Source organism: Myzus persicae, unplaced genomic scaffold, assembly GCF_001856785.1.
Source record: "Myzus persicae strain clone G006 unplaced genomic scaffold, MPER_G0061.0, whole genome shotgun sequence".
Lineage (NCBI taxonomy): Eukaryota > Metazoa > Arthropoda > Insecta > Hemiptera > Aphididae > Myzus > Myzus persicae.
The window spans coordinates 238,657-266,331 of NW_019101855.1; the positions used below are offsets into that span (position 1 = coordinate 238,657).

The 27,675-nt window shown below is 31.1% G+C and overlaps 3 protein-coding genes across 8 annotated transcripts in view; 2 read left to right on the forward strand and 1 right to left on the reverse strand.

The window, feature by feature from the left end:
- LOC111030603 (recQ-mediated genome instability protein 1-like) overlaps positions 1–14,244 on the forward strand; it is a 33,326-nt gene extending 19,082 nt beyond the window's left edge. For 2 of the 4 annotated variants that reach the window (XM_022310175.1, XM_022310174.1), the window contains exons 10-14: positions 9,113–9,246; positions 10,244–10,318; positions 10,916–11,148; positions 12,916–14,124; positions 14,185–14,244. In XM_022310175.1, the coding sequence (XP_022165867.1) occupies positions 9,113–9,246; positions 10,244–10,318; positions 10,916–11,148; positions 12,916–14,089 (1,616 nt within the window). In that variant the 3' untranslated portion in view covers positions 14,090–14,124; positions 14,185–14,244. Of the gene's footprint in view, positions 1–9,112; positions 9,247–10,243; positions 10,319–10,915; positions 11,149–11,652; positions 11,692–12,915; positions 14,125–14,184 lie in introns of those variants that run through there. The other 2 variants (XM_022310176.1, XM_022310177.1) reach the window with 2 other exon arrangements.
- LOC111030606 (short-chain dehydrogenase/reductase family 16C member 6-like) overlaps positions 1–25,625 on the reverse strand; it is a 35,025-nt gene extending 9,400 nt beyond the window's left edge. The window contains exons 1-6 of one of the 3 annotated variants that reach the window (XM_022310179.1): positions 25,368–25,625; positions 25,115–25,306; positions 5,684–5,740; positions 4,882–5,029; positions 4,067–4,221; positions 2,497–2,674 (exon numbers count right to left, since the gene is read on the reverse strand). In XM_022310179.1, coding sequence (XP_022165871.1) covers positions 2,497–2,674; positions 4,067–4,221; positions 4,882–5,029; positions 5,684–5,740; positions 25,115–25,263 — 687 coding nt within the window. In that variant the 5' untranslated portion in view covers positions 25,264–25,306; positions 25,368–25,625. Of the gene's footprint in view, positions 1–2,496; positions 2,675–4,066; positions 4,222–4,881; positions 5,030–5,683; positions 5,741–23,039; positions 23,278–23,306; positions 23,564–25,114; positions 25,307–25,367 lie in introns of those variants that run through there. The other 2 variants (XM_022310183.1, XM_022310182.1) reach the window with 2 other exon arrangements.
- Positions 15,402–16,082, forward strand: LOC111030609. The gene is made up of 2 exons (XM_022310190.1): positions 15,402–15,584; positions 15,686–16,082. The coding sequence occupies exons 1-2, from the start codon at positions 15,428–15,430 to the stop codon at positions 15,919–15,921; spliced, it is 393 nt and encodes a 130-aa protein (XP_022165882.1). The 5' UTR covers positions 15,402–15,427; the 3' UTR covers positions 15,922–16,082.
- Positions 25,626–27,675: the final 2,050 nt, after the last annotated feature.

Genomic DNA, 27,675 nt, shown 5'->3' on the forward strand with positions numbered 1-27,675 from the left:
ACAATAATGATCTATCATTTGTACTCTATAAGTATAATAGCTATTATTTATTATTAAAGATGATTTAAATACAATCGATTCTTTATAATAGTAGCGCGAACAATAATTATGCATAGGAACATAATAATATCATATTAACATATTATATTATAATATGTGCCTTTATGCTTAATCATCGCGATTCGTAGTGTTTTATAATTTAATATTTATTTCGTTCCCACGTTTAAGGAACGGAATTTTTATTTGGATGATGATGTGAAATGTTTAGGTCTTAAAATAGTAAAGTAAGTCATAGAATAAAGGCTTTTAAAGTTCTTACGGACATCGTCATTAGTGGCCATTTATATATATGTATAGCGTATCATACTGTCATACATTACGTATGTCTACAAAAACATGGTACCTAAGCTCGGACACTGTTACTGAATATGTATATTACTCAGTAGTCAGAATTCTATAATTTTTTGTGAATTCTGTTTGTGGGAAATGAGATTAAACAATTGGATCATAAATTCCAATGACTTGCACTTTTTTAACTCTTGTTAAAACTCTTGTCCTGTCTTGTGCAGTATTTTAGGCATGCGCAACAACTTCACTTTTTCTGTGTACCATGTTGTTGTGGACATACGGTATATTATTATTCATATATGCGATTGATAAATACATTGTTGCGAATTCGTTATTGTTGTCTGTTATGACTCGAGGGATGATTTAAATTTAGACATTAAACAAATAGGTAAATCAATCCATAAATCAGGGTCATGGGATATACAGGTATACCGTTATATGTTGTAATGCTGTTTTTTATGATTGTTAATGGATAATATGGAATTTCAAAAAAATGTCTATACATGCTTATTTTTAACTGGCAACTTTGTTTTATCGCAATTTCAAACACTTTAAGCACAGTTGTACGGTACAGCGTGTATCAATGGAAAAATTAACTTTATTTTTTCAAACTATAACAACTATATTTTTTAGTGGTTTCTGTATAATTTTTTTCTGAAAAAGTTGATAGTCCAATAATTCATTTTGGTTCAATAAATATTAACTACAGTTCTCTAAAGTTTAGTAAATTCATTAATATTTCTAATTAAAATAATTGGTATGTATTTAAACAAGAGTTAAATATTTTTTTTTATATTATCTTCAATGAAATTTCATGTATTTTTATACATTGAAATCGGTAATCCAAAGACATTCCATAAAAAAATGTAGGCATTTTTATGAAAAATGCCCACAAAATCAGTGGAGGACACTGATAACTTTGACCACGATTAAAGATCTCATCTATTAACATTCTTTATTGGTTGCAATAGTGTTTATGCAATTACTACATGCCGGCATATAATATCTGCTTACGTTTACGTTTACGAACAGACAGTTATTATTACGTTCAAAGTTCGCGTAAATACAAATATGGTCTACTATAGATTAGGTTATTATACTAATTATATATAGCAGTAACCAACATTTGTTAATAGTACATGTTTAATGTTTATAGGTATTAAATACCTACCTACTCTTCATTATAATTAATTGTATTGCTTGTTATGGTCCAAGTTCTACATCGGAATCATTGGATTCATGTATAACTTAAGTCTCAAATCTTAACTATCAAACACTCAATCGTTAATAAATAATCAGTATTTACTGCTGTGTTTGTTGTATATATTGCGTATATAATTTAACCTTTGAGTAGCTTTATTTTTGTTCTAATTATTACATTATTTATTATAAACAAAACTATAATATTATTGATAAAACGAAGTACGTGACAAAAAATCTATATGCGCCTAAGAATCTAAGATAACGTCCTGTAAATAAGAAATGAGAAAAAGAAAATCAAGTCTTAAGTATCAGCCACTAGGTCCCTTACCCCTTGAAAAAATAATTTGACCTCCACTTATGTTGGTAGGTACTATAAAACGTAAACGTTTGTACTCATCAAGGTTTTAAAATGTTACTTTCCCGAGTAAATGAAATAAAGTAATTCTTCACCCATTGAACAATCTTGTATTTTTTATATCATTATTGTTTATACTGACATTACTGAAATTATTTATATGGATCGATTGTAATAGATAATCGCTAAACAGCTTTAATAAAAAAAACACATTAACAATATTGTGGAAAGCTTCAAATACCTGCTATGCATTGTTCTTGTAATACGTGTGTATTCTGTGTTGTGTGGAGCGTATTGTTTTTAATATTGTTTTAATTGGGTATACAATTTAAAAATAAACTTTTGGCAGTTAATGATAGAAAAATGTGATAATATTATTGTTATAATATCATGTATTAATGTATTATAGCATTATGCATATCAGTACGTAACTAAACGTGATTTTGATAAATTATTTGTTAGGACTGAAAATATATTATTTCAGTCGGTGGAGAGATAATGTCCATTTAGACATAGGAATATTTTACGTCCATATTTTAATTTTATTTTATATCTTATTTGTACAGATAATTTGATGGGTAGGTACTTACCCAGAAATGAGCAAACACGTTGATATCGAATATTTTTTTTATGGTCGCTTCGTCGTGAGCCTCGAGAGGTTTACATGGCATTATCCCTGCGTTGTTAACCAGAATGGTAACAGTGCCAACTTCGCTCTTGACCTTCTCGCCAAGCTCTCTGACTTTTTCCAATGTCGACACATCGCATCTGAAAATCCAGTTGCAATATTATAACATTAACTTTATATTTGTATATCAGAAAGTTTTTTAATAAATAATATCAATGTGTTTGAAGAAACACTTGCATATAAATGAAGCTAGGGAGACACCAATAACACTCAACTATTCAACTCACTTCAGAATGCGCCTCCCTAAAACAATACTAATTTGATCAGGTGGGTTTCAGTTTTCACTTTTAGTGTACCCTTTTATACCTATCTTTAATTAACTCCATTGTTATACCACTATAGTCATATAGTCAGTCTGTGGTTATACACTTTGACTTGAATAGTAAACGTCATGCATAATGATAAGTTATTTTGTTGTAATTTAAAAATATTATTCGTGGGTACTTGAATGAATTTGACCTGCCAATGCCAAATAGTAAAATAAATGACTCTAATCACAATAATATCATAAAATATACTAATATTAGAGGCTGACAGACCGTTTTCACTCAGAATCGCTTATGATGCAATGTTTTTATGTCATTGAATTTGAATTTAATAGGTACCATCCATTTCAGTGAGCCACTTGTAACCCGTACGGCAGGGCGACATCCACTTACCCGTTTTTTTTTTTACATTACCCACTGTAATAATATAATAATATAATTATTATAATTCCCTATTTTTCCGACTATTTTGAGACAATGATTCTGATTCCCTTCTGTTTATTGTATGTTAATATAAGCTTTTCGGATTTTTTCGGAAATTAATCAAATCATATGGATACCATTAATGCAGTTAATACATTAATACATTTATACTAATACTAGCAGTTGTTTTTTTGATTGACCGAACACTTGACATATTATTCGATTTTCGCGGAATACCGCCTTAAAATAAAACAGTATTTATAGCACAAAACGGTTAACATGCATATTATTTATTAAAAAATAATAAAATAAATAAAGTTATGTAATTTTTCACTGATTTTAAAATTTTGGCGTAGCACTTATTCCAAGTCCACTAATTACTTGTGTTCCGTGGAACACTGGTTAATACAGAAAAGGTTAACAAATACTGCAACTTTGTGTGCTCTGGGGGGGGGGGGCAGTAAATTATTGGTGTCACAACCCTCAGGGAAAATCATAAATGTATAATGTAAACCATAATCTATATTTATTAATTTCAGCAAACTACAGTGATTAATAAGTGAGTATAATTGAGTAAATTTAGAATAATTGTGGAGTGCAGTAAGAATATTTTTTTCAAATTAAAAAATGGGTAGGTGGAGGGGGAACTTTTTTAAACTACATGTGTTCTCAAAATACCTCTGTGCGCTACTAGATTATAGAGTACAGATAGAGTATATGGTTATGTCCACAGATATTTTGTATGATGGTACACATGTAATCACTATGTTCATGCACACTCACGTGTAAGCGAAAGCTTTTCCTTTCCACTTGGCGTTGATTTCCTTTGCGGTTTCCGCGTTCGACTGCTCATTGATGTCAACGCACACTACTTTGGCGGACACGTCGGCGAACTGCATCGCCAAACATTTCCCTATTCCATGTCCTGTGCCTGTGATCTGTATACATAAAAACACATGTTATAAATTAAATGAGTTAACGCTTTGAAAAATGCAACAAAACAATTATGATAACACGTTCTGCTTAAATTATATTATAATATATTGTTATTTAAAAAAAAAAATGATAAGGTATTTACTTAATTTAGAAAAATTTAAATCTGAAAAAAGTTGTATTTGCAAGTTATACCTCGATACATTTTTTAAAGTCTTTTATTTTAACCCGAAAAGTTTTTGGAATTAAATATAGTTTACCCTGTAGTTTGTTATTTAATTATTATTATATTTTTAGTTTTCACTTCATATTATTGAATTGGACATTTGAAAAATAACTGATTGTGGCCAATTAAGTTTATTTGTTTTGAAATATTGCATTTTGTACTAAAGCTCAAATATTAGAACAAAAAATGAGTTCTATATATATACTAGTATACCGTTAAATAGGTAGTCATTATTTTATAGTCAACATTATTGTTGTTATATTCAATAGTCCTTACCGTTGCTTTAACAGCCTAATTGTCGTATTATATAAATACCCCAAATAAGAAAAAAGTTGAAAACTAATTTCAATAATTATCGGGTCCGTCCAAATTATTGAAACCCTGCAAAGACCATTGTTGGTTTTTTTTAACATTAAGTGGATATCTGAGCTGTACTTACCAAAACGATGTCGTCGGCCAAAGATTTTTCCGGCAATGGTACGAATATGTAATAAATAGACTCGCCAATGTAGTAAACGCTTTTAATCAACAGTAGCACCAGTTCCGCGAAGATGCTGGACCACTTCATTTTATCCATTTTATTGGTCCTGTGGGGGAGAAAATGACTTGCGTTTAAGATTCACCGCGTAATATAAGAGACCATGCAATGGTGGGGCGGGGGGTTTAACCGTTAAAGATCAATCTTTAGCAGTTGCGTGTCCAGATATTTTCAATGAGTGGCCGAGGGGGGATGTTATAACTAATAATACATTTAAATGGATTGTAGTGGTAATACCAAAGACAGAAATAAAGAGATTTATAGGACAATGGGAGAGGGATATAAGCCCCTTGGACACGCCACTGGTCTTTAGTCTTAACGACCATAAATAATTGAAAAATTGAAGAAAAAAACTGTTTATAAAAAATGTTGGTAGGTATGTCTTAAAAATTTAACTGTATAGGTATTGTTAATTAAATAATAACGTCATCAACTACTATTCAATGTATTGGTCCCTATAGTCAGAATTAAAATATACGTGAGCGTGACGACAAAATAATATAATATAACAAATAAACAATAAATTTAAAATGAATAACAGTTATTTATATTTAATACGTTTTTTTTGACAATTTATAATTACTCGTTGGTTGTTAATTTACAAGGTGGGTCGACGTAATATTGTTATTTATATGCACTGTATGTATTTATTACGTATTGCTATAAGTAATAAAGTTTGTTATTTATTAAATATTTTACTCACATGATAAACGTTCGACACTCTAAAATATGGCTGCCAGTTGTGTAGTCGATACCAGATCTGAAATCAATAATTACGACGGTTTTCAATATTATGGCGACTATTGCACTTGATGACACGCGACTGCAGCCTACCACTTAGTAACAAATAATGACTGGGTTTGTGATAGTGGGTTTTCGACAATGAATATAAGGTATAATATCATAATCTCTCAATACATAAATGTTATCTGCGCACGAGGCGCCACAATGCGTGTGCCGAAAAATCGATTATCGACTGTTCCATCGATATTCTACATATTATTAAATTTCCATAATATATTGTACTCTAACCATCAAGATTTTATTACTATTATTCATAATACACCGCGAATGTTAATTTCACAGGCGAACGGATAATATTAATATAATATATTCCTATATTTTTAGTAACACATAATGTACAATATAACACCTGCACCTGCTATATGTATAATGGAAATCTAAAGTATAAAACGCATTTCAACAAGGCGCAAACGAAAATCTATTAATATCTTTAAAAAGTTTTTATCGGCACGTATAGATAGGTAGATACCAGCGTTTTCTAAACTTATTTTTTTATCGCACACAAAGTATAGGTGATATATATATGTACGTCCATTCGCTCATCGTACTTATCCGCATTTTCATTCAACCAATCCTGCATAATAGTATAATACACACACATTTTATTGTCACGGGTGTCCGTACGTAGTATGCATCGTAGTATATTTATATATTATGTATGTAAGTGTAATAATATGATTTGCGGACAACAATGTGTTCGTGTAAAATTGTACATACTGGTCTATAATTGTTGTCGTCGGAAAACTTCCGGTTTGAGTTTTCAATATAGAAATACGCTCGACCAGACGGATACACAATCGCGTGACTCGCGCTTTATGGTGTCGCTTTATGGATGAGCGGTTTAAAGTTCAAAAAACACATTCGTCCACTGCGGGCAGCTATATGGTCAACCTTAACCGTTACCTAAATAATGTATAGTATAGTATATAGTAGGAAGATATATGTTATGTATTTAGTCGGTAGGTATATAATATAGAGTGTTTTTTTGTTCAATATTATCATTGTTATGTCGCGGCAAATACAATATAATAATATCACTGTATCAGCATCTAAGGGGGGGGGGGGGAGGCAAAAAAATAATTTTGCACCCACCGATCAGTGGCTTGACGAGCTCACGAGCTATTTTAATTTTTAACACAATAAGCAAAGACCCCCTCATCCATATTAATTTTATATACTGTGACTTGATTTTCTTCACTGACAAAGTTTACATGAACGGGGGCCATGTTGATGACCAGATACTTATTAAATCGAAGCGGTTTTGTAGAGCAGAAAAAGCTATCTCGGGATCTGTGTCGGAAGTAAGAATGGCTGTATCATCAGCATAGGTTGCGATAATTGTGTTAGCTGTTGAGGGAAAATCAGATGTATATATGTTAAACAGGTCAGGGGAGAGATCACTACCTTGCCGAACTCCAGCAATTACTGGAAAATATGGGGAGGTTGAGGTGCCTTACCTAACTGAAAATGTTCGGTTAAGAAGATAAGAACGGATTAACAAATAGTAAGGTGCTGGGAGGAATTTTTTTAACTTATAAAGCAGACCATCGTGCCACACGCGGTCAAACGCTTGCGCAACATCTAGGAAAATTCCGGGGCAATATTTTTTTTTTCAAAAGAGGATGCTATTTTGTCAACGAGACGGTGGATTTGGTGTATTGTTGAATGATTAGTTCTGAAACCAAATTGTGAATGAGATATTATATTCTGTGATTTTATTATTGGTCTCATTATTTTCAAGATAAATTTTTCAAATATTTTTCCCGATGTAGGAAGAAGATGTTAAATGTTTTGGTTTATTAGGTTTGTGTACGAGAATAACTATGGAAAACTTCCATGTTAAAGGGAAGTGAGAGAGCCTCAACATGGAGTTGTAAATGAATGTGAGTAGAATAATTGTTTTATTTGGTAGATGTTTATGAATTTTGTTTGAAATTAGATCGTAAACAGGTGATTTTCCTATTTTTAGTTTGTTAATTATTTGTTAACTTCATTCGGAGAGGTGTGCTTTGCTGGGGGATTCATAGGTAGTGGACTATTTAAAAAGTTTTTTATTGTGTTTAAATGTTCAGGATTTGGATTTATATTTGGGTGAGGAGTGAGGGAGGGAGAGATGGTTCCCAAAAAGATTGGTCTTATCAAAGTCTGAAACAGCTAGTACACCATTTGAATCATTTAAACGAGGAATTTTTTCTACCTTTTTATCTAACCCGTATTCTTACGGAGTTTATAATCGCTGAACTGTAGATACATGTTATTATTGTCACTGAATGTTAATATTGGCACTTCTTGTACGCCATTAAATATTCAAAATATTTAAACCAAAATTTATACCAAATGTTGATATTAAAATTTTCTATATAATAAATGACAACATTTTCAAAAAACTTTGATACTTTTTAAGTAAATTATAACCATAAAAAATGTTTGATTTTAAATTATTGTCTATTAAGCTTGAATATAATGCAGTTATTACGTGGTTATGGTTATGGCGTTATAATGTGATGGTGAAAAACCACAAATAAAAAAAACAACTGTGAAATGAATCGCATTCTTAATTGACAGATTATAGATTTATAATTGTTACTTTCAAAAATCCATTAATTTTTGTAAGTGTGTCTCCATTTTTATGGATCTCAATTAGGGTGTAGTCATTAAAAATGGTCGAGAAGCACTGCTCTATGCGGAGGCACATCAATGATGTCAATGTATGTCAGTAACTTGCTAACAATATCAAATTTACTGTATGAACTTTAGAGCAACTTACTATAATTGTATTGACAAAATTAAAGTTAGTTAAGTTGTTTGATTTTAATTCTTAAAAAAAATATGCTTATACATTTATATTTTTAATTTTTCAATTACAATTCACAATTAATTGGCTGCTGAATTCAAATCGTTTTTTAGAATTATAAATATAGGGCAATAAAATCGTCTTTTGGACTATAATTGAGGGTAGTAGCGAGATCCCTTAATGTTTTGATGAGTGGTCTAGTACTCTAGTGAACCACATTTTTGCTAAGTATCCTTTTGCCATTCCACTCCACTCATCTAAACTTTAAATACTTATGACTCTTAAGCTACTCATCCAAAATGATGTATTATACAGTATACTATTTAACAATAAGAACAACTAAATACAATGTGCGGTTAAAACAAAGAACAAACTAGTGTTTTATATACTGTTTAAACGAAATAATTGTTTAAAAACCTAGTCTTGAATAGTTATTATTGATAATTCAGTTCTTAAAGTTGTTGAAAGTTTTACATTGCTGTGTTGATAAACAAATAATTTATTGTATATATATATATTTTTTTTTTTTACTAGGCTATAGAAAACAAACTTCTACAATGAATTATTCAAACCCTGCCTGTTGTATTAAGTCTTGTGACCAAACTGCGTGTTATGTTTTTGATTCAATGTCCTATGATGAATTAAATACATTTTGGATAGTATCTAAGGTATGTAATATTATATTTAGGCACCTAGACGTTTCAATTTACAAATTAAAATGAAAACTTAAACTAGTTAAACTCTTTAATTATATTTAAATATACAAGCAATATTCTAAATGTCTGACTGTATGTAAAAAAATAGCTGATCGCTCCTGCACGGTCACGATACCCAGTTTTTTTCAAAAACATAAATATTTTTGTGAGTTGTAATTAACCTATTTATCCTGCACATTTCTGACAACACATTATTTAAATTTATCATGAAATTTCCTTGAAAACAACTTCCTTACATTTTTTAAATAATTTGTGCACTTTAATATTATTAATATTTTAAAATTTCATTTGAAAGATATAATAGTTGAAATATGTTCTCGAAAGTTTTATTCGAAGACTAGAATAAAGTCAGCATAATAATTATTATTTGTATAAGATCTTATTTACATTTTGCTAAAAGTATAGACGAGAATGGATCCTTTTATGAAGTCATTAACTTTAAAAGCTTAATTTTATTCACTTTAAATTACATCTATAGTAGTAAAAAAGTGTTTATTTGCAAATAAATGTCTATGCTGTTCATGTATTAAATAACTTAAAGTGTATAAATAAAATAAGATAAAAATATTTTAAAAGTAAGAGCTTGTACTATTTGCAACCTCCATTAAGGTACTAAGTACAAGATACCTACTTATAAAACTGTAATTAATTTATAAAATAAAAACAATTTATTGAAGATCACAAAAATTATGTTTTATAATCAAGTATACACTAGGTTTAGGTATAACTGATTTTCAGTTATAAATACATATTCAGTTTACCTATTTATGCATACAACTGTAATACACTACTAACACTAGACCACAATCCATATTTTGATTAAAATAATTACAAATTTACTCCAGTGTTAATTAAATAAGAAACTTATATCATTAACAACAAGTATGTTTACCATACATGTTTATTTATGTATACTATTTTAATCTATTTATATTTTTGTTAATTTTAGATCAACTTTAGACTCTTGAATAATGAGGAACAACCATCGCAAAATATTTGTTTTTGCAAACCACATTATGATCAGGTTTGTTAGACAATATTATTAATATTATCATTAGTATACCCACTGTGTCCTATATAATACGCACATAGATAATAAAGATATGAATGGATCATGCTAGAAAGCCTTAATAATAATTAAAAATTATTAAGGCTCTCTAGAGTCTAGACCATGCCTAAACCTTATATACAAGCGCTGTACGACAGAAGAGAACGATGGTTACCAAATTTGTTAGCTGTGATTTGAATATGGTTGACTGGTTGTTGTTAGTCGGTAACCGATAGTTGTGGTGATTTCTAACCATATTTAGGTAACCACTGTTGTGTACTATACTATGCACAATTATATATATATATATATAATATATATAATATATATCTTAAATCATGATACTATAACAATAATAAAAACTAGCTTTCTTTTCAAACAATCGTGAATACAATAAGATTGCCCATTCATATCTTTAATATCTATGAAAACACATGTTTATTGAAGTTCATCTTTTGGTACCTATATAAATTAGCATTGAATATTCACTAGTACTTTATACTGGTATATTATCTATCTAAGTGGGAGCATTATAATTAATACTTTTAAATTATTATTTTTGATTTAATTTAGGTACTGTTAATAAGTCAATGTGAGTTGTGTGGTAATCGATCGATGGATATGGTTACATTACAAGACAATGTGCGTGAATGTCAATTGATTCTCAATGAAGATAATATTCCTATTACAATAAAATGTGGCATTCTTATTTGTAAACCATGTAAATTGTATACATTATTGCGAAATGATAAAACTATAAAAATCACATGTGAATTACAAAAGCACATTGACGCTGTTATAACAAGGTACTGGTTTTGTTTTATATAACAAATCTTTATAGTATCAAATGAAAAAAGTGGATGTCGCTCTGCTGTAGGCACAGTAGGTTACAAGTGGGTCACTGTAATGGATGGTGTTAAATTTGAATTCAATGATAAAATCATTTCATACGAAAAACGATTCTGAGCGAAGACGGTCTGTCAGTCTATAATATTACTTAGTAATTTAGTATATTTTATTATGTTATTGTGATTAAAGTAATTTATTTTACTATCAAGCATTTGTAATATAGTAAGTTCAATTCATTTTTGCCAAATAATTACATTTTAATAGTCATTGTGTGTTTAAAATTTTTTTGGGGTAATCTAAAAATTTCAAGTAGGCACCCATGAACAAAATTTTTAAATTACAACAAAATACTTAATAAATTCTCCTTATTAATTTAACGATATGTATTTTCGTCCAAATTTGAACATAAAATAACTATAAAAAAAACCGTGTTTATATATTTTTAGATTTTTTTATTACAGATAGTTACATCAAAAACCGAAATCGATTTTGTCAAAAACCAGGTTTCCGTAAAAAGTCCCGTTTTTCCTTAATTTTTTGTTTGTTTCTCCTGCCGCTTTTGAAAATTATTGGAATTTTTTTAGCTTTTTAGTTTTTAATCTGTTTATTCTCTATAGTAATTGCCTCAAAATATAGTATAAATTTTCCAAGGCCGAACCATGATTCCAACCCATCCCTGCCTCCCCTGGTGAAGGTGACTATCTGATAAAGCTCGCCACTTACAACAGTGTGAACAATTTAAAATGGTAGGTACATATTGTAATGATCATACACGATAATGCGTTGGACATAATTGTGTTAATGTTTATCTGTTACCGGCAATATGGATAATCCAGTATTTTGTGAAATACCTAGGCACTATATGAAATTCCAAAAATCACTCGGAAATATACATAATACGCTTTGCTTAGGTATTACGTATAATGCCCAACGTGGAGTAGGAAATATGATAAAAATGAACAAAATTGGGTATCGCCTATTACTAATGCGAGTACCGTGTCCGTGTGTGCACGGTTTGATGCAATAAAGATTAAAATGTTGAAGTTCTGAAGCAGTTATAGAAGTCAGTTCACAGTATAGCAGAAAAAGCTACTACAATTTTGCGAGGTTCCAACAGACACAGAAGTGGCGTTACGAACAGTCAACAAGAACTGGCCAAGGGTTTTTAAAATGTGTCAATAAGATCAAGTGTCGAAATAAAAAGTGCATTTGCCTTAAAAATAAAATTTTGTGCACTTCAAAGTGCCATTTTTCTATAACATGTTGTAATAAGTAGCTAGTAGTTTGAGTAAAATATAATAAAACAAAATAATAATAAATATAAAATATAATAATAGATAAAAAATTTAATTTTGTAATATGAGTAATAATATATAATAATTTATTATAAGAATCTTAATATGATATTATAACATTATGATAAATTGTTTTTTGCTTTGCCTAAATAAAAAATTGGTATTTTTCATAACGCACAACAGATATATATATAAAATAATATGTTTTATTTACATTGCCTAAAATGGGTCAGCAGTATACATAATGCCTAGGCATTTTTCAAAATACCTGAATTATCCATATTTCCGGTGACATATCAAACATATTTTACAATGTGAACTATCATATTAGGTATATTTCAATAATAATTTAGTCTGGGCTTGAAGAAAATTTATATTTGCTTTTAATACGTAAAAACTTGTGAGTAATTACTTTATATTTATTTTTAGGATTAAAAACAAAAATATATCGATAACAAATGGATTAGAAGGTATTCAATTAGCAAAAAATGAAATAAATATTAAAAAAAAAGAGGAAAGCAATCAATTAATAATGGTCAAATTTCTTACACAATATATAAGTAATTTTTTCACTGCCGATTCTTCTATACCATCTCAACTAGTGTCATCAGTATTAAATCTCGATGCTATTAGAACACCACCACTGTTGGTAAGTGCAGAGGTATTGAAAGTAATGGAAACATTTACAGTCCCTATAACGGTGTCGATAGAAACAGGACTGAGGATAGAAAAACTGATGGCGGTGTTAACGAAGGATAAATGGGATGCGAAATTCACTATGGAAAATTCAACAGCATTAACATTAAACCGAAAGAAGAAACGGACATTTCTCGATGAAAATTCTTCTGTGCCAAGAACCAAAAAACCAAAAATTCGTAGTGTTAAACCGACGACCCATGTTGATAAAGCTACGATTGCTGATTACAAATCTTTGTATAATAACTCACCAGTCTTGGAACTGGCTCTAAGACCGTACCATCCTGTAGTAGATAATAAATATGAGGAAACTCTAAAAACATATTCACGGATAAAAAAACCAACTGACATGTCAACAATTCAATTGCATCAGAATACGTTTAATTCACAGTCTATGCCACCGCCTAATGAGTTTCCTGAGTTAAGTCGCAAGCGAGCTGGTCCAACAACATTGTCGCCCACCACATCAGGCATGAAACAATTATCTAAAAATCCTAACATTTCAGTTGATAAACCTACGATTGCTGATCACAAACCTTTGTACAATAAATCACTAGTTTCGACTAATCGAACACGGTCAACGTCATCACGTACTGAGTTTCCTGAGTTGAGTAGGCAACGAACTGGTCCAACCACATTGTCATCCACCATGCCAGACATGATCCAACTATTTGAAAATCTTAAAATTCCGTATTCTAATGAGATGGATTTTCTCACTCATCTGATTAACTTGGAAACATGCCGTAGTCTGGGGACTTTAACTGTAGGAAACAATAAAACCACACACCATCGACGAACATCTAATACTGTAACCACATCTCCTCAAATCATACACTGTTCTCCAGAACATAAAGAATCGCAAACAATATCACATGCTGACGATGATGGCACTGACCTGTCAAACTAATAGGCTAGTCGCTGGCTGGCAATTGGTATTATAATGTATGGTTTATTTCATTTGCACATGCTAAATATATTGAGTTTGAGTTAAAATGATTCTAGGTTCGGTTCGGTATATGAAATAATGTCAAGAAATTACTTCAAGTGAAAAATCATTAAAAGGTAATGAAACAAAACAAAATAACTATTAATAATTAAAATTGTGTTGCATTATTATAGTTAAGTTAATATTTTCCAAAAATGTCAATTAATATTACATATAAAATTATTAGTTATACTTGATGATCTATTGAAACTGAACTGTTCAAATCTTTTCATAATGCCAAGAAATTGATCCTCCAGGCGAAGTGAAATATTTCACGAAATATTCTCTTGTCGTTGTACCAATGTGATTACCGCGCACATTCGTTGGGTTCGTTTCTGTCAGGGGGCATTCGTACAGTGTATTCTCAAATCTTACTCCGTCTCTTTGGCGTACATAGTTATGAAGAATGCATCAAGTCCGAATAATTGCGTCACACAATGAGAGGTTCACATCTAATGCTCTATGAAGTATTCGCCATTTGTTGGAACAAATGCGCACTCGACCATTCTCCTGGCCCTAGTGAGCCGATAGTTATAAAAAAAATTTTCTCTAGTTAAATTCCATCGTTCATATGGGCATTGTATATGATCTGTTAATACATATGCTTCGTCCGCAACAAAAATAAACGGAATTGGAACACCTGTGCCGTCGTTTGGTAGTGGCTGATTAGGTGGTATGTTAAGTTTACCTTGGTTTAGTTTTTTACCAAAATTAGATCTTTCAAAAACATACGAATCACTAGAACTACCATATGATCCGATGTCAACCGACGTAAAACAATATTCCGCATTTACAACAGCCATAAGAACCACAGAAAAAATGTTTATAATTAATGAACTCTGAACCCGTACTATGTGGTTTTTGGATGCGGATGTGTTAGCCATCCATTGCCCCCAGGCAGTTTGGAAAATGTGTTGTTGCCTCCAAACTGTTCTGTAATTTGCAATTTGGTGCCACATCCATATCTTTTCACATGTATCTTTAACAATTGTTCGATTTATTGTCTCCCCAATTAAAAATTCTAAGTATAAAGTTCTAAAACTGTTTCCTATTGCAAGGTACCTATAGAAAATTCGAAAATAGTAAAAGTATGTATGGAGTATACATTGATAAAAACAACGTTGATAACAAATATATTGTTATTAATAAAAACACTCAAGGTTTTATTGTTTTTTTTTATTTCGTTCACAGAAAAAGAACTGCAGAAAAGATGGAGAAACTTGAGAACATGTTTTAGAAGAGAACCAAGCAAACAAAAACATGGAAAATCTGGTCAAGCTGCTACTAAACGGCGAAAATTCGTGTTTTTTGACCAGTCTTCCTCCTTCCGACAATGGAAGATCGACTCGGATTGGACACCGCTCGGGTTGTAACCCTGCAGATAATACAAATGGAGACAAAACAGGAAATGAAGACCGTAAGTAATTCATTGTGAAGTTTATAAATCCTGCAATATATCTAAGAAGAAGTCCGATTTACCTAAAAGCTTTGTCAATAAACCGTCTCAATATTCTGCAGCCACTGACGCTGATTCAGTTACATCTAACTCAAGACCTGTCAATGATGATACCACCTCGATTAAAATAAACACTGAATCCTCTACCATTACCAATACAATTACACTGCCAAATCGTCCACATCAACTAAGTGCGCCAAACAATTATCGTTATTGTCGAGGAAGATCCTTCATCCGTAACGTAGAACATGCTTTAGAACTCTTGAAACTCAAACAGGTGAATTTGAAAAAAATTTAAATCAACTACAGCCTTTGTTTGGAAATCAAGAGCGCCAATAAGACAGCATGGAGAAAAATAACAAGACAATACTCCTTTCTTTTTTACATAATTTTTCTGTCATATATGTCTTTGTAACTATTGTAATTTGCAATTTGTAAAATATTTTCAAAAGGGTTTCCAACCCGTTTATTACTGTGAATAAATAAATAAATAATTAATTAATATGAAAGTTCCAGTACTAAATACTAATCTTTTTCATTTATTATAAATACACATAAAATTATTGAAATGGAGAACATTTTGTAGACGTATATTATTTTCTGGACAAATCATAGACATTCTACAGCAATCATGATATTAGTTTCTTGGATAATTTAACTGTGTTTTAATTCAGTGAATCAAGTCATATGATTCATGACAATATTGATGTAAACTCACATAATTAAATATGAAATAAATAATCAACCCTGCCATTGATAACTACATTTTGAACAATAAAACAAAAATCAAATTTTCTTAGCTTTTTTTCATAACTTTGATTAAGTTGCATGTACGATTTTATTTTGATTACTTTTGAAATTCATAAATGTGTATGTACAATATCCGAGTATGTTGATCACAAATACTAACATATAACTAAATGTTAATATCATATATAATATAAAAACTAACATATAACTAAATCACTACGATAAACCAAGACGAAAGTGTCATCAGTGGGTGGCTTCTTTCTTCAAATGTATGTAAAATGATGTTTAATTGTCGATGTTTCCCTTATCGCACATATACTTATTACGTCTTAGATATAGTTTGTATATTTTCTTCTAAAAATAAAAAAGGGGGGGCGGAGTGGCGGAGTGGATAACGCGTCGGTTGCAACGCGCCCACCGTCGCCGGTTCGAACCTCGGTCACGGGCGGCACTTCTCTCCGGGCAGTCACGGTGTCCGGAGAGAGATCGCCATCCCCCAACCATGGCAGAAACCTACGACCTACGGGTGTCCACTAGAAATTCTGCCAAACAAACACACACGTGTTCCGTAACCCTGCATTACCACAACCTATACAAGCTAATGGCCTCTAAACAATTTTACATGATGTAGTTTGTAGATCTATGATATCGAAGTATCGGATGTCGTTATATTTGGCAAAGCGACTAATACTTTTTTTTTAAATTCAAACTTGATTTTTATATCAATTATTTATAAATCTGTTTAGAATATAATTTAAAAGTATGAAAGTAAAAAAAAAAAAGGTCGTAAACATGAAATGCAATTATTGATTAATAACGAATGTACTTTGTACAGCTTTATATTTTATTATACTTAACTTGATTAAAATAAATTACTATACAAATATAGAAATGAGTTTTAAGATTGTTTAAATTAGAGCAATGATTTATACCAGTCTTAGATCTGGGAAATATAAATGACCATCATACCTTTTAATAATATGATGCTTATAACAGTACTTGACACTTGTTATTCAATATTGTTTATGTAAATATTTTTTTAATAAATTAAATTTGAGCTTACAATTATGTTATATATTTCTACTCCATCGCAATTTTAAGTTTTTATTAATTTAAAATCTGTATGTAATTATTTGAGAGAAACCAGAATATATCATTGATATCTATTGGCTAATACAATGTTAAATTTGTTATTTTCACTTAACATACTTTTTCAGTGAAAACATTTTTATTGTTATTTTTTTATTTTATTAATAGAAGCCACAACATAGATTAGTTGCTTTTGAAATGTACAGATAAGGTGTTTTATATAATGTTTTACATTTTATACAGAAAGAAAAGAAGAGAGAACAGTATTATAGGTATAATGACATTTCAGAAACATGTGAAGGTGATTAAATTAAGTTATAATTTGGTTAATTTTAAGAAACTAAATGTTTCGATATTGTGAGGATAACAATTCAACATTTTATACATTTTTAACAACAAAATAGTGAAATTAATACATTTCTTTAAGTTTTTTTTCTTTAAATGATACTAAATTTTCTTTTGTATCAAAAAGCTTAAAAATATAATTCAAGGTTCTTCATAAGTTATTATAATAAAGCTTCAAAAATATGATAGATGTATAGGCAAGTTTTTTTATACGCTTTTTAAGTTCAAATATTGCAAAAATACATCAAAATCTCGAAATTTTGCTTATTACTTTTTACTTTGTAATAAAATGTACTAAAATCGATATTGGCAAGATTAATTTTACATACAAATTCCCGTTTTCCTTAATTTTTATTTTACTCCGGTATTTTAAAAACTACTGGGACTAACAAACGCAACAACTACAAATACATACAAACTCCGTTTCCAATAGTTTTTAAGTTAGAAATTGGTTAACATTACAGGATATTTACTTGTAAACTTACTATTTCTCATGGAACAATTTCTTTTTTTTTTTGTAATTCAATAAATAATATTATTAACTGTTTTTATTCAATTTACAAAAATATTTAACAACTTTAAATAATTTAGTAACTAAAAAAAAACGGTAAGAACACAATAACATGTCGAATCAAAATTTCGGTTACTTATTACTTTTGAAACAGCCTTTTAAAAAAAAATTATAAAATACAAAACTAAAAACACAATTGTGTACCGCATAAATCAATACAGTGCCTCTCATCGGGAAAAAGAAAAATTACACCGGATATCAAGTTTCAACTCCGCTTACTATGCAATGGTTACGAAAATAACAAACGGACAAAGTATTACTCAGTAATAATATTGTACGAAGTACGAACTATGTTCGTATGTATAGGTACAAATGAATTATTAATTTTAAATTAGCATGGTATGAAAACATAGTAAGTGTCTTAAATTAATAATGATTAAAATATTTATTTATCAAAAAAAAATTTGAATAATTCCCACGTAAAAATAATAATAATAACGATTTATTCTATCTGTTTTTTATACATTTAATCAAATGGCCTCTACGACGTTCGTGTTAATGACGATTAATTACTTATACGCGTAGTAAAACACGAACAAGATGATACCTAGAAACCAATTGAGTAATGTAATTACTAATTATTAATACTATTGTTATTTATATGTTATTACTATCATTACCTATTAGCGATCGCTAATTGCATCTATTTACTATGATATATGTGATGAGTATGAACAAAAAAAGTTGTATAATATATTCTATAGAAATATAATATAATTTTATTGTAGGTACTAGCCACTATATAGATAAGTACCTATTATGAAATAAAATTGCAAACGAGATATTGCGGGATAATATTTCCATTTCCAAGTATTTTGAAATGTTTAAATCGGATTTCATTACCTTTTTGCATTGTTTGTACAAAAAAAAAATTGAAATTGTATGGTTATTCATATAATTTGTATAGATGATTCGAAAATAATCACTAAAATTGACGATAAAAACTAAACGGAGTATAGCTGCAGTGTACCTATAATCTATAGACGGCCACAAGCACGTACGTATGACTATTTCGCAACTAATTCACGACGTATATCCATCGCAAGTTCGTTATTCAATTTCGAATCGCAAGGTCGTGCATAAATGATAAACTGAAATACCATTTTCGCACATTAAATATATATATATATATATAACTTTATAACTACGGAAACAATGACTGTCAAGTGTCAAATTATACATTATTTTACATTTATAGTGTGCAGACGGTCTGAGGCGTTGACCGCGTTCACCTGAATTTTTTGGTTGCAAATAACGTCTAACCAGACTGCTTTATTGCAATACGACTATACGAGTACGCGTATGTCGAATTATCGCCGGCCACCGATAAATGTCTGTATAGATACTTTATTAATTATTATGCTCATTACCAATTTCATGGGGTGCTCGGTGAATACATCAATATACTGTGCCTTGGGAAATAATATATATAGTAATTAAATTCTGAGTCAAGCGATGTTTTCAATTTTACTCATTTGTTTCTTTTTTAAGACAATTTTTTCAATAAAGAAAAAACTCCTAAAACGTCGTTCTATTTATAATTTTAGGATAAAATTGTATAATACGTTTAGGTAGTGGTCGTTATATATATTTTTTCAATAATTCTATCAAGTTTATGAAATAACTATAAAGAAATCCGAAACTGCGAAAAAAGTTTAAACAATCTTAGCAATATTGCTCAACTAAGTTTACAGTATTGTCTATCGAATATATATAAAGATTTATAAACGACTTCAAACATATTAGGTATTTATAATAAATGAATAACTTATACATGGCTTTCCTCATCACTGAAAGTGAGGCAGTGTCCTATACGATTGTCTTATACACCTGCAGAGATCTACAGGTAAGCGGTAACCGATATGGATTTTCAGTTGTCTCTAAAAGTTCAAAATTTAAAGGGTACATATATAAGTTTTATTAGAAATACAAAGAATACAATCGACCCTGTTTAATCAAAGTCGTGTCACAAAAATTGTGAATTACTCAAATTTTTTAAACAACGTTAAGTGACAATAATATATAGGTATTATAAGTTCTAACTGCTTTCGCATTCTGTATTTATTACAGATTTTATACAGAAATATAAAGGTGTACAACTATCTATTATAAAAGATTCAACAAAATTGATATCAGTATTTCGAAGAGCTTTATTGTCAAAATTATAGATCCAAAAACAATTTTTTATTGATTGTATTTGTTCTCCGTATTGTCTAAAGTTGTTCAATTCTAGTAATTATAACAGTCTTAACAATATCTAATTGATGTTTCCAGTAAATCTCAAACACTCCTTAACTTACAGCAACAGTTATTGAAATATAGCGGCGATCCTCCTTTGAATTATTCCACATCCTGAGGTATTATGGTCGAACACAGCCTTTTACATAATCCCCAAAAAAGTCACAAGAAGTAATTACTGATTTCAAGTGACCTGAGAAGCGGATGGGGAATTCACAAATCGTTATGTGCGTGGTTATGCAACAGTACCGCGGATCATCTTCGATTAATTCAGGTGTTTCGACAGGTAGATATAAGACACGGTAGAGTTTGCACCCAAAGTTCTCGAAGCCGATCTTCTTCAGAGACCGGTGGACATTTCTGTACGATAAGTATCTTTACTGACAAAGAAAAATGTCACGTGGGTGAAAAAATCAATTATTGTAAAGTGAAAATTAAGAGGCTGAACAATGAGGGCCGCCACCGAACGCATTTCAATGTCAACCTGTATACGTATTATAGATATGATTTGAGATGAACTAGAATATCGATTGGGCATTCGTCTTACTCGTATATATCGTCTGCAGCAGTTTGTCGCTAATCACTTTAAATATATATATTATTTATACGTAAACATAGGTATAGTAGTATACTAGTATAGTAAGGTAGAACGGTAGGTCAATTTCGACCGAATGATAAATTATAACGTACGAAACACATGGCCAACACTTTTACTTTCCTTTCCGGCGTACAGCTAACAGTATTTGAAAACTGTTTCCTCGTTGAGTATATATTATACAGCAATGCAACTACACTGGTTACTGAGACTTTCACTTTTTTTTTGTATGCATATTCCTAGCAATAAATTATTACTTCCTACAATTTGGATAAAATATTATCTCCAAGTTAACAAGTTTGAATGTACCGAACAAAAAATGGATTTGAGACTTTTAAATAAACAATTACTGTGGACGACTGTATAATTTAATAGATAGTTTTATTTTATTATGTCAGATTAAAAATATGTATTTATTATTCAGACAAAATCAAAACAAAATGTTTAGTCCTTATACTGTGTGTAAAGTTTGAAAGATAATAATTAAAATAATAATAATAATAATGATAATTAATTACCATGAAGCGTTATTTCTTTTAATCACTATTACTAGTAGAAACTAAAAGAAAATATTTTCTAAAAGATTAATAAAACCATTCATGTAAATTGAAAGCAATGAAATTAATAAAGATGCGTATAATATTATAATTACCTATATGACTATTGATAAACCCATTACATTTTTGTTGTTTATAATACTTCGTGGTTTAAATAAAGAATAAAAAATACATTTTAAATTATGTTTATTCGCAAATCGCAATAATATTCTGATACATGTACAAAACATTTCTCTGGTTGATGGTTTACAGTTTTATTATTAAGTAGATAGGCAATCGAGCTTAATAGTTTAACTTGCAAACATATTAAGTACCTATTAACTCCAATAATTAAGTATTATTATAATCAGTGACGTTACGAACAGTTTATTAGAGCAAACCTTCCTAGATAGATATGTATAATGTGTTTTTATTATGTTTATATAAATTTTTAACATCAATTAACATTAATGTACCTTTAAATTCCAATAATAGAGTATTTATTATTAAACAGTACGCGTGCAGTCTAATATTGTCTTCAACGTTCCCTGCTGACTCCAAGAGTAAATCAGTAAGGTATACCTACTGAATTAAAACCAACACATTACTTATCGATATGAATTATAAAGATAGTTAAATATAGAAATATTTTACACCCTACCAAAATTTAATCACCCATCCTAAAACTGTTTGGGGAAATTGGCGCCAAAAATATGTTCCCACTGATTATAGTTCTTGGGCATTGAATTGCAACAGCCGAACGAAATCCAATCTCAAGCACACCTTAGATTACACGAACTTAGATAAAAACTTCGATAAAAACACTGAAATAACCAGAAATATATGACTGTCCCAAACGAAAATAGTCAGGCGGCTGACCGATTTACGTCGGTGCTGGGCATCTCCCGTAAACTTCCCAGTGTTATCGTGATCAAGTGGTTCTCGATGCTCAAGAAGTTATTGTTCTCTTTTGAGACAGAGTATGTTAGGGACATAGTTTGAGGCATAGTTGTTTGAAAATGCTTATACCTAATAAGCGAGTATACGGAAAGGTTTGAGAAATATATTGAAATTTGAAAAAAACGCACGTGGTACAATGTGACGGACGTAATGGTAATATGATAATCTCGAGTCACCAATTTGGGAACTACAAGAAAAGAAAATGTGAAACGCACAATTGATTACCAGCTATTATAATGCTTACGAACAAATTCCCGGGGACAATAGACATCTATAGAGATAAGTATACTCCGCGGTTATTAGGTAGGTACTTGAAGAAAAAAATGACTTACCTATTGGGGTGGACGTGCCGAAAAGTATAATTAATTTACCGTATTGCGTTATCGTGCAATGGGTACAACAATATCGCATCGACGTATAAGCACGCGGGCGGACTGCGCGAGCACGACGAGACTGATGTGCGACTGCGAGGTGCGAGTGGTTTCACTAGAACGAGATCGGTCCCCGTTCCGGACCCAGCGACAACAACGACGGCAATATAATAATATTACTATTATTACTATTATTATTACTATTATTATTATTATTATTATTATTACATAAACGCCGGAACAGCTGTTGTCGCGCGCCGCCTTCGGGTGTGCAACTGAAATGTTATTGTTAGTGAACCACAGTCGCGGTGCGTGCCTATAAAAAAAAACGGCACAGCCGAGCAAGCTGCTGGTGTGCGCGCCACAACTACTAGCGCCGCTGCACCACTGCGGATGCGCCGACGGCCGGACGACCGATATATACCTATGCCTGCGAACGACACGATCGTCACGCCGCGGTATAAATAAAATATAAAATACGACACACTGCGATTGTATAACTATAATAATATGCGTTATCGTTTTCGAGCGGTCGGACACGCACGTATTACTATATTTCGATGATATTAGTGTGGGTACCGGTGGCGCCGTAGTGTATAATATAAACCCGGGCTCGACCGCAATGGGGGGGGGGGGGGTATCCTCAGCACATAACGATTTTTAATGTATAAAATTACTCCCGTTGTCAACAAAACAATAGTGATCAAAATTTCAATTTACAGGTTCGACCTCCCCTCCCCACCGGATCATATTAACGGGATATGGGGGGGGGGAATAAAACCTCCGACATTTTTGAGAAGAACGGAACATATTTTTTTGGTAAATAGAAATACAAAACTGAAATAAATAAAACTCCCCGCCACAAAACTGTGCCACTCGGCTCGCATAATAATAATGCGTAGTACCAATGTGACCATGTGCAGTATAAGCAGACGTGCATTGGTAAACAAGAGAACGGGATGCTATGCATGGTTTAAAGATATTGCCGCATGCTCATAGGCGGACATTTGGTTAAATTTTTAGGGGGGCTATAACAATCAAATGTAAAGTGACTCGCAGGGACTTCGCCCCCGCCCCCCCTTCCTATACATAGGTATATAATATTACTAATACAAATATAAATGTTTGTTATAATAAAATAGATATTTAAAATATCATTGCTATTAATATTTTTTGCAAATACGTTGAAAAAAAACTATTATTATTATGTCAGCGCGGCACGTGAGAGACCGTTTCTATCGTCAGATCAGTCATGACCACGTGATTTTGTGAGCTAATTTTCAAAAAAAAAATAACAGATAATTATTGAAACAAATAATATCAATAATAAAATTTCGAATTAAGTTTCGATTTCGGGGGTCTATTAAAATATTTGGGGGGGCTAAGTCTAAAAATTATTTTTATAGTAAAACCAGTATCTATAACCGTAAATAACCATGAAGGTAATCAGTAAACTCTTTGCTCACAATATACTGTGTATTTCAGGGGCGGCCAAACTGTCGATCGCATTGATCGAGGTTGTGGTGAACAAATCGTCGATAAGCTTTTTCAGTTTAATTTTTACCTTTTATTCTGGTTTCGACCAATCGGTCAACGACATGCATTGACACAATTCAATAATGCCCAAATCAACAAAGTAATATGTTAATTAGACTTCAGTAACTACATTTTAGAAATTATTATTTATTATTATATTACTAGTATTTTTAGTAATCAGTAATTAGTTTATAATACTTGTTGTATGTTTATATACACTTTATGCTAGTATGTTTCTTAACAATTATAGTTATTCAACAATAAAAATTGTTTTCTATGATAGTCGATCCTCAAAGGTGAAATATATTTTGATCGTGACCAAAATAAATTTGGCTACCCCTGGTTTGTATTATATATTATAGGGATGTCCTATCCATGTACAATGGAACCTCGATAAGTCGATATTCAAGGGAAGTACATTTTTTCGACTTATTAAGGTTTTCGAGTTATCAAGGTTTTAGGAAAAAAATTCGACTTAACGAGTTCTTAAAATGTCTTACCGTTTTTTTAAATTTTCAAGACAACCATAACTGGATTTGGATTGTTCGTGGTCTAATGATTTTGCGATATTTTCTGCGTTTTCTTTTACAATAGGACTTCCGATACTGACGTTGGCATCTCTGCATTGCTTAAACCACTTACCACACATTCTTCTATATCTGCAAATGTATGGCCTCTCTTCTTTACCCAATCTGTTGAAAGGTTTAAATCAATTTTTTTAATATTCTTTATTATGGAAGACAGTGTGCTTACTGGTATTCTAAATTCTTCAGCAATATCCGTCTTTTTTCTTCTACCCTTTGTTTTTCTCCGATATTATGCGTTTTGAAATTACGTGGAATTTTCTCATTCACACCACTTAACAGCACACGTGTAACCGAACGATCGAATACCGAATGTAGTGACAATAAACCGAATAAAACGAAAAATTACTTTAATAAACACAATAAAAGCGGTCAGGTTAAATAATCGGCAGGTACGAACTGATGGCAATAAGTAATCCGTCTATATTCGGAACACGGAATGTGCGAGTTATCAATAGTTTTTCTTTCGAGTAGGTCCACCCACACTGCCATGGTGGCAGTAAAATTCTTTTGTAATTTGTCTTGGCGGTGCCAGTAAATTGTGTTTGGACTACTTTTAACGCTACCGCTACCGCTGCAGTGTGTGTGGATCATAGACTTATATAAACAACTTGATAGCCGACTATCCCCAAGCACTATACAGAATTTTGAAGGTTGTCCGCCATTCTCCTAAACGGCAATGTGTGAGGTTAGGTTACCCATGACAAAATAGATTGGTATGTCAGCAACATTACGATACGGCACATTCCCGTAAGTATCCCCTCCTTTAACGTGTATAGAGTTCTCCGCCTATCATTGGTCGGATATATCATAATGAAAACCGGAGAACAAAATGCATGGTAGAAAGTGGGGATACGCCGATCGAACCAAAACTCGTAATATTGCTGACATACCTATCTTTTTAGTCATGAGGTTACCTAACCTATCCCTGTTATGTGATAACACGATATAGATAACTGACAAAAACCATAGACATAAATATATGTCAAAGACAAAACCATTGCCGCCTTTTTTTTTTTGTTATCAATTAGTGTTATTACATTAAAATATAAACATTGCCGTTTAGAGGCATATGGCGATTTTGCCTTCAAAAATAAAACAAAATCGGCTATCTAGTTGTTTATATATGTCTATGGTGTGGACCTACTCGAGGTTTCCTCGAGGGAACGCCATTAATTTCGACTTTTAGTGGTTCGACTTATCGAGGCTCCACTGTAAATATTCTATGACTGATAAGACGTGAGCAATACCACGCCCTCTGGTCATAATTTTGTATTATCATAGAACAATATTACTTATTTCCACGATTTAAGATACAATTATATCACGAAATGAGCACGATTTAAGATAAATGTATATCTTAAATCATGCTCATTTCCTATTCCTGGATAAAGCAGTTGTCAGAAAATTAATAATAGATTTAGTTTGAGGTAATGCCAACGTTGAATAACAAAATGTTTGTACAGACATTATCTTTTTCAAAAGAAAATGTATTATTAATGTATTCATGTGTCCATCTTTTAGTATATCGATTTTCTTTTGAAAAAAAAACCATTTCGTCCCTTTTTTTAAAGTACATTAATTTTTTTATGCGATGAAATCCCAAAATCATTTAAACGACAATAGTTACAATAACTCACTAAGTAAGAAGAATTGGTTTTGTAAATATTAAGTATACTTTCCTTTTTTTAATAGTAAAATGCATTCATTTTTCCAGTTCAAGATGTAGCTGACGCAGATCGTGTTCAAGTACTCAAGTACTTTACAAGATTTCTAACTAATAACCATTCAATTAAATATAGTTGGTTAAATGTCTGAATAATATATTGATCATTTTAGTGCACAGTGGCCCAGTACACACAATAGATGAACAAAATATTGTAGTTAAAGACCTTAGAAGAGTAGACTTTAATTTTGTAAAGAAGCCTATATGCGGTTTGGTAGCCAAACTTCAGCCCAATAGAAGCGGCCTCATCCTAAAGTTTCAAAAGATCTCAACATAGGGTTCGGCGCCACTGTCTAGTGCAGAGGTCTCCAACCTTTTTTTACGGTTTTTTTTTGAAATTGAGGTATAGATAAGATTTATTTCGAAAAATGTTGGTTTGAATTAGCAGCGTCGCTAGTAAATGTTCGTTACTTAAGTTAGTTCTGTACTTAGATTCGACGTATTTCATTTTCGAATACATCTGCTCACATAAGTATGTTGAGCTAAATATTGACATCACTTCAAGCTCTTATTTTTTGAGATTTAGAAATTATTCCTCTGGCTACAATGCTACATGGTGTAAAATTGTTGAAAACTATTTTCAATGAAATAGTCTTTAAAATATGTATTTGATATTAGCTTATCTTATCATAACTTCAATCTGAAGCTCTGTCGGTAAAGTTTCGAATTTTATTGAAAAAAGATTTTCGAAAATTAAAATACGGTCTTCTGCAAGTTCGAAATTTCTAAACTGGGTCTGGAACTGCTCTTT

Excerpts from the sequence above, each read along its gene's own strand:
- LOC111030609 (XM_022310190.1), top strand. The coding sequence starts at position 15,428 with ATGGAAAATCTGGTCAAGCTGCTACTAAACGGCGAAAATTCGTGTTTT. Across the intron at positions 15,585-15,685 it reads CAAAACAGGAAATGAAGACC|CCACTGACGCTGATTCAGTT; the intron begins GTAAGTAATTCA and ends AATATTCTGCAG.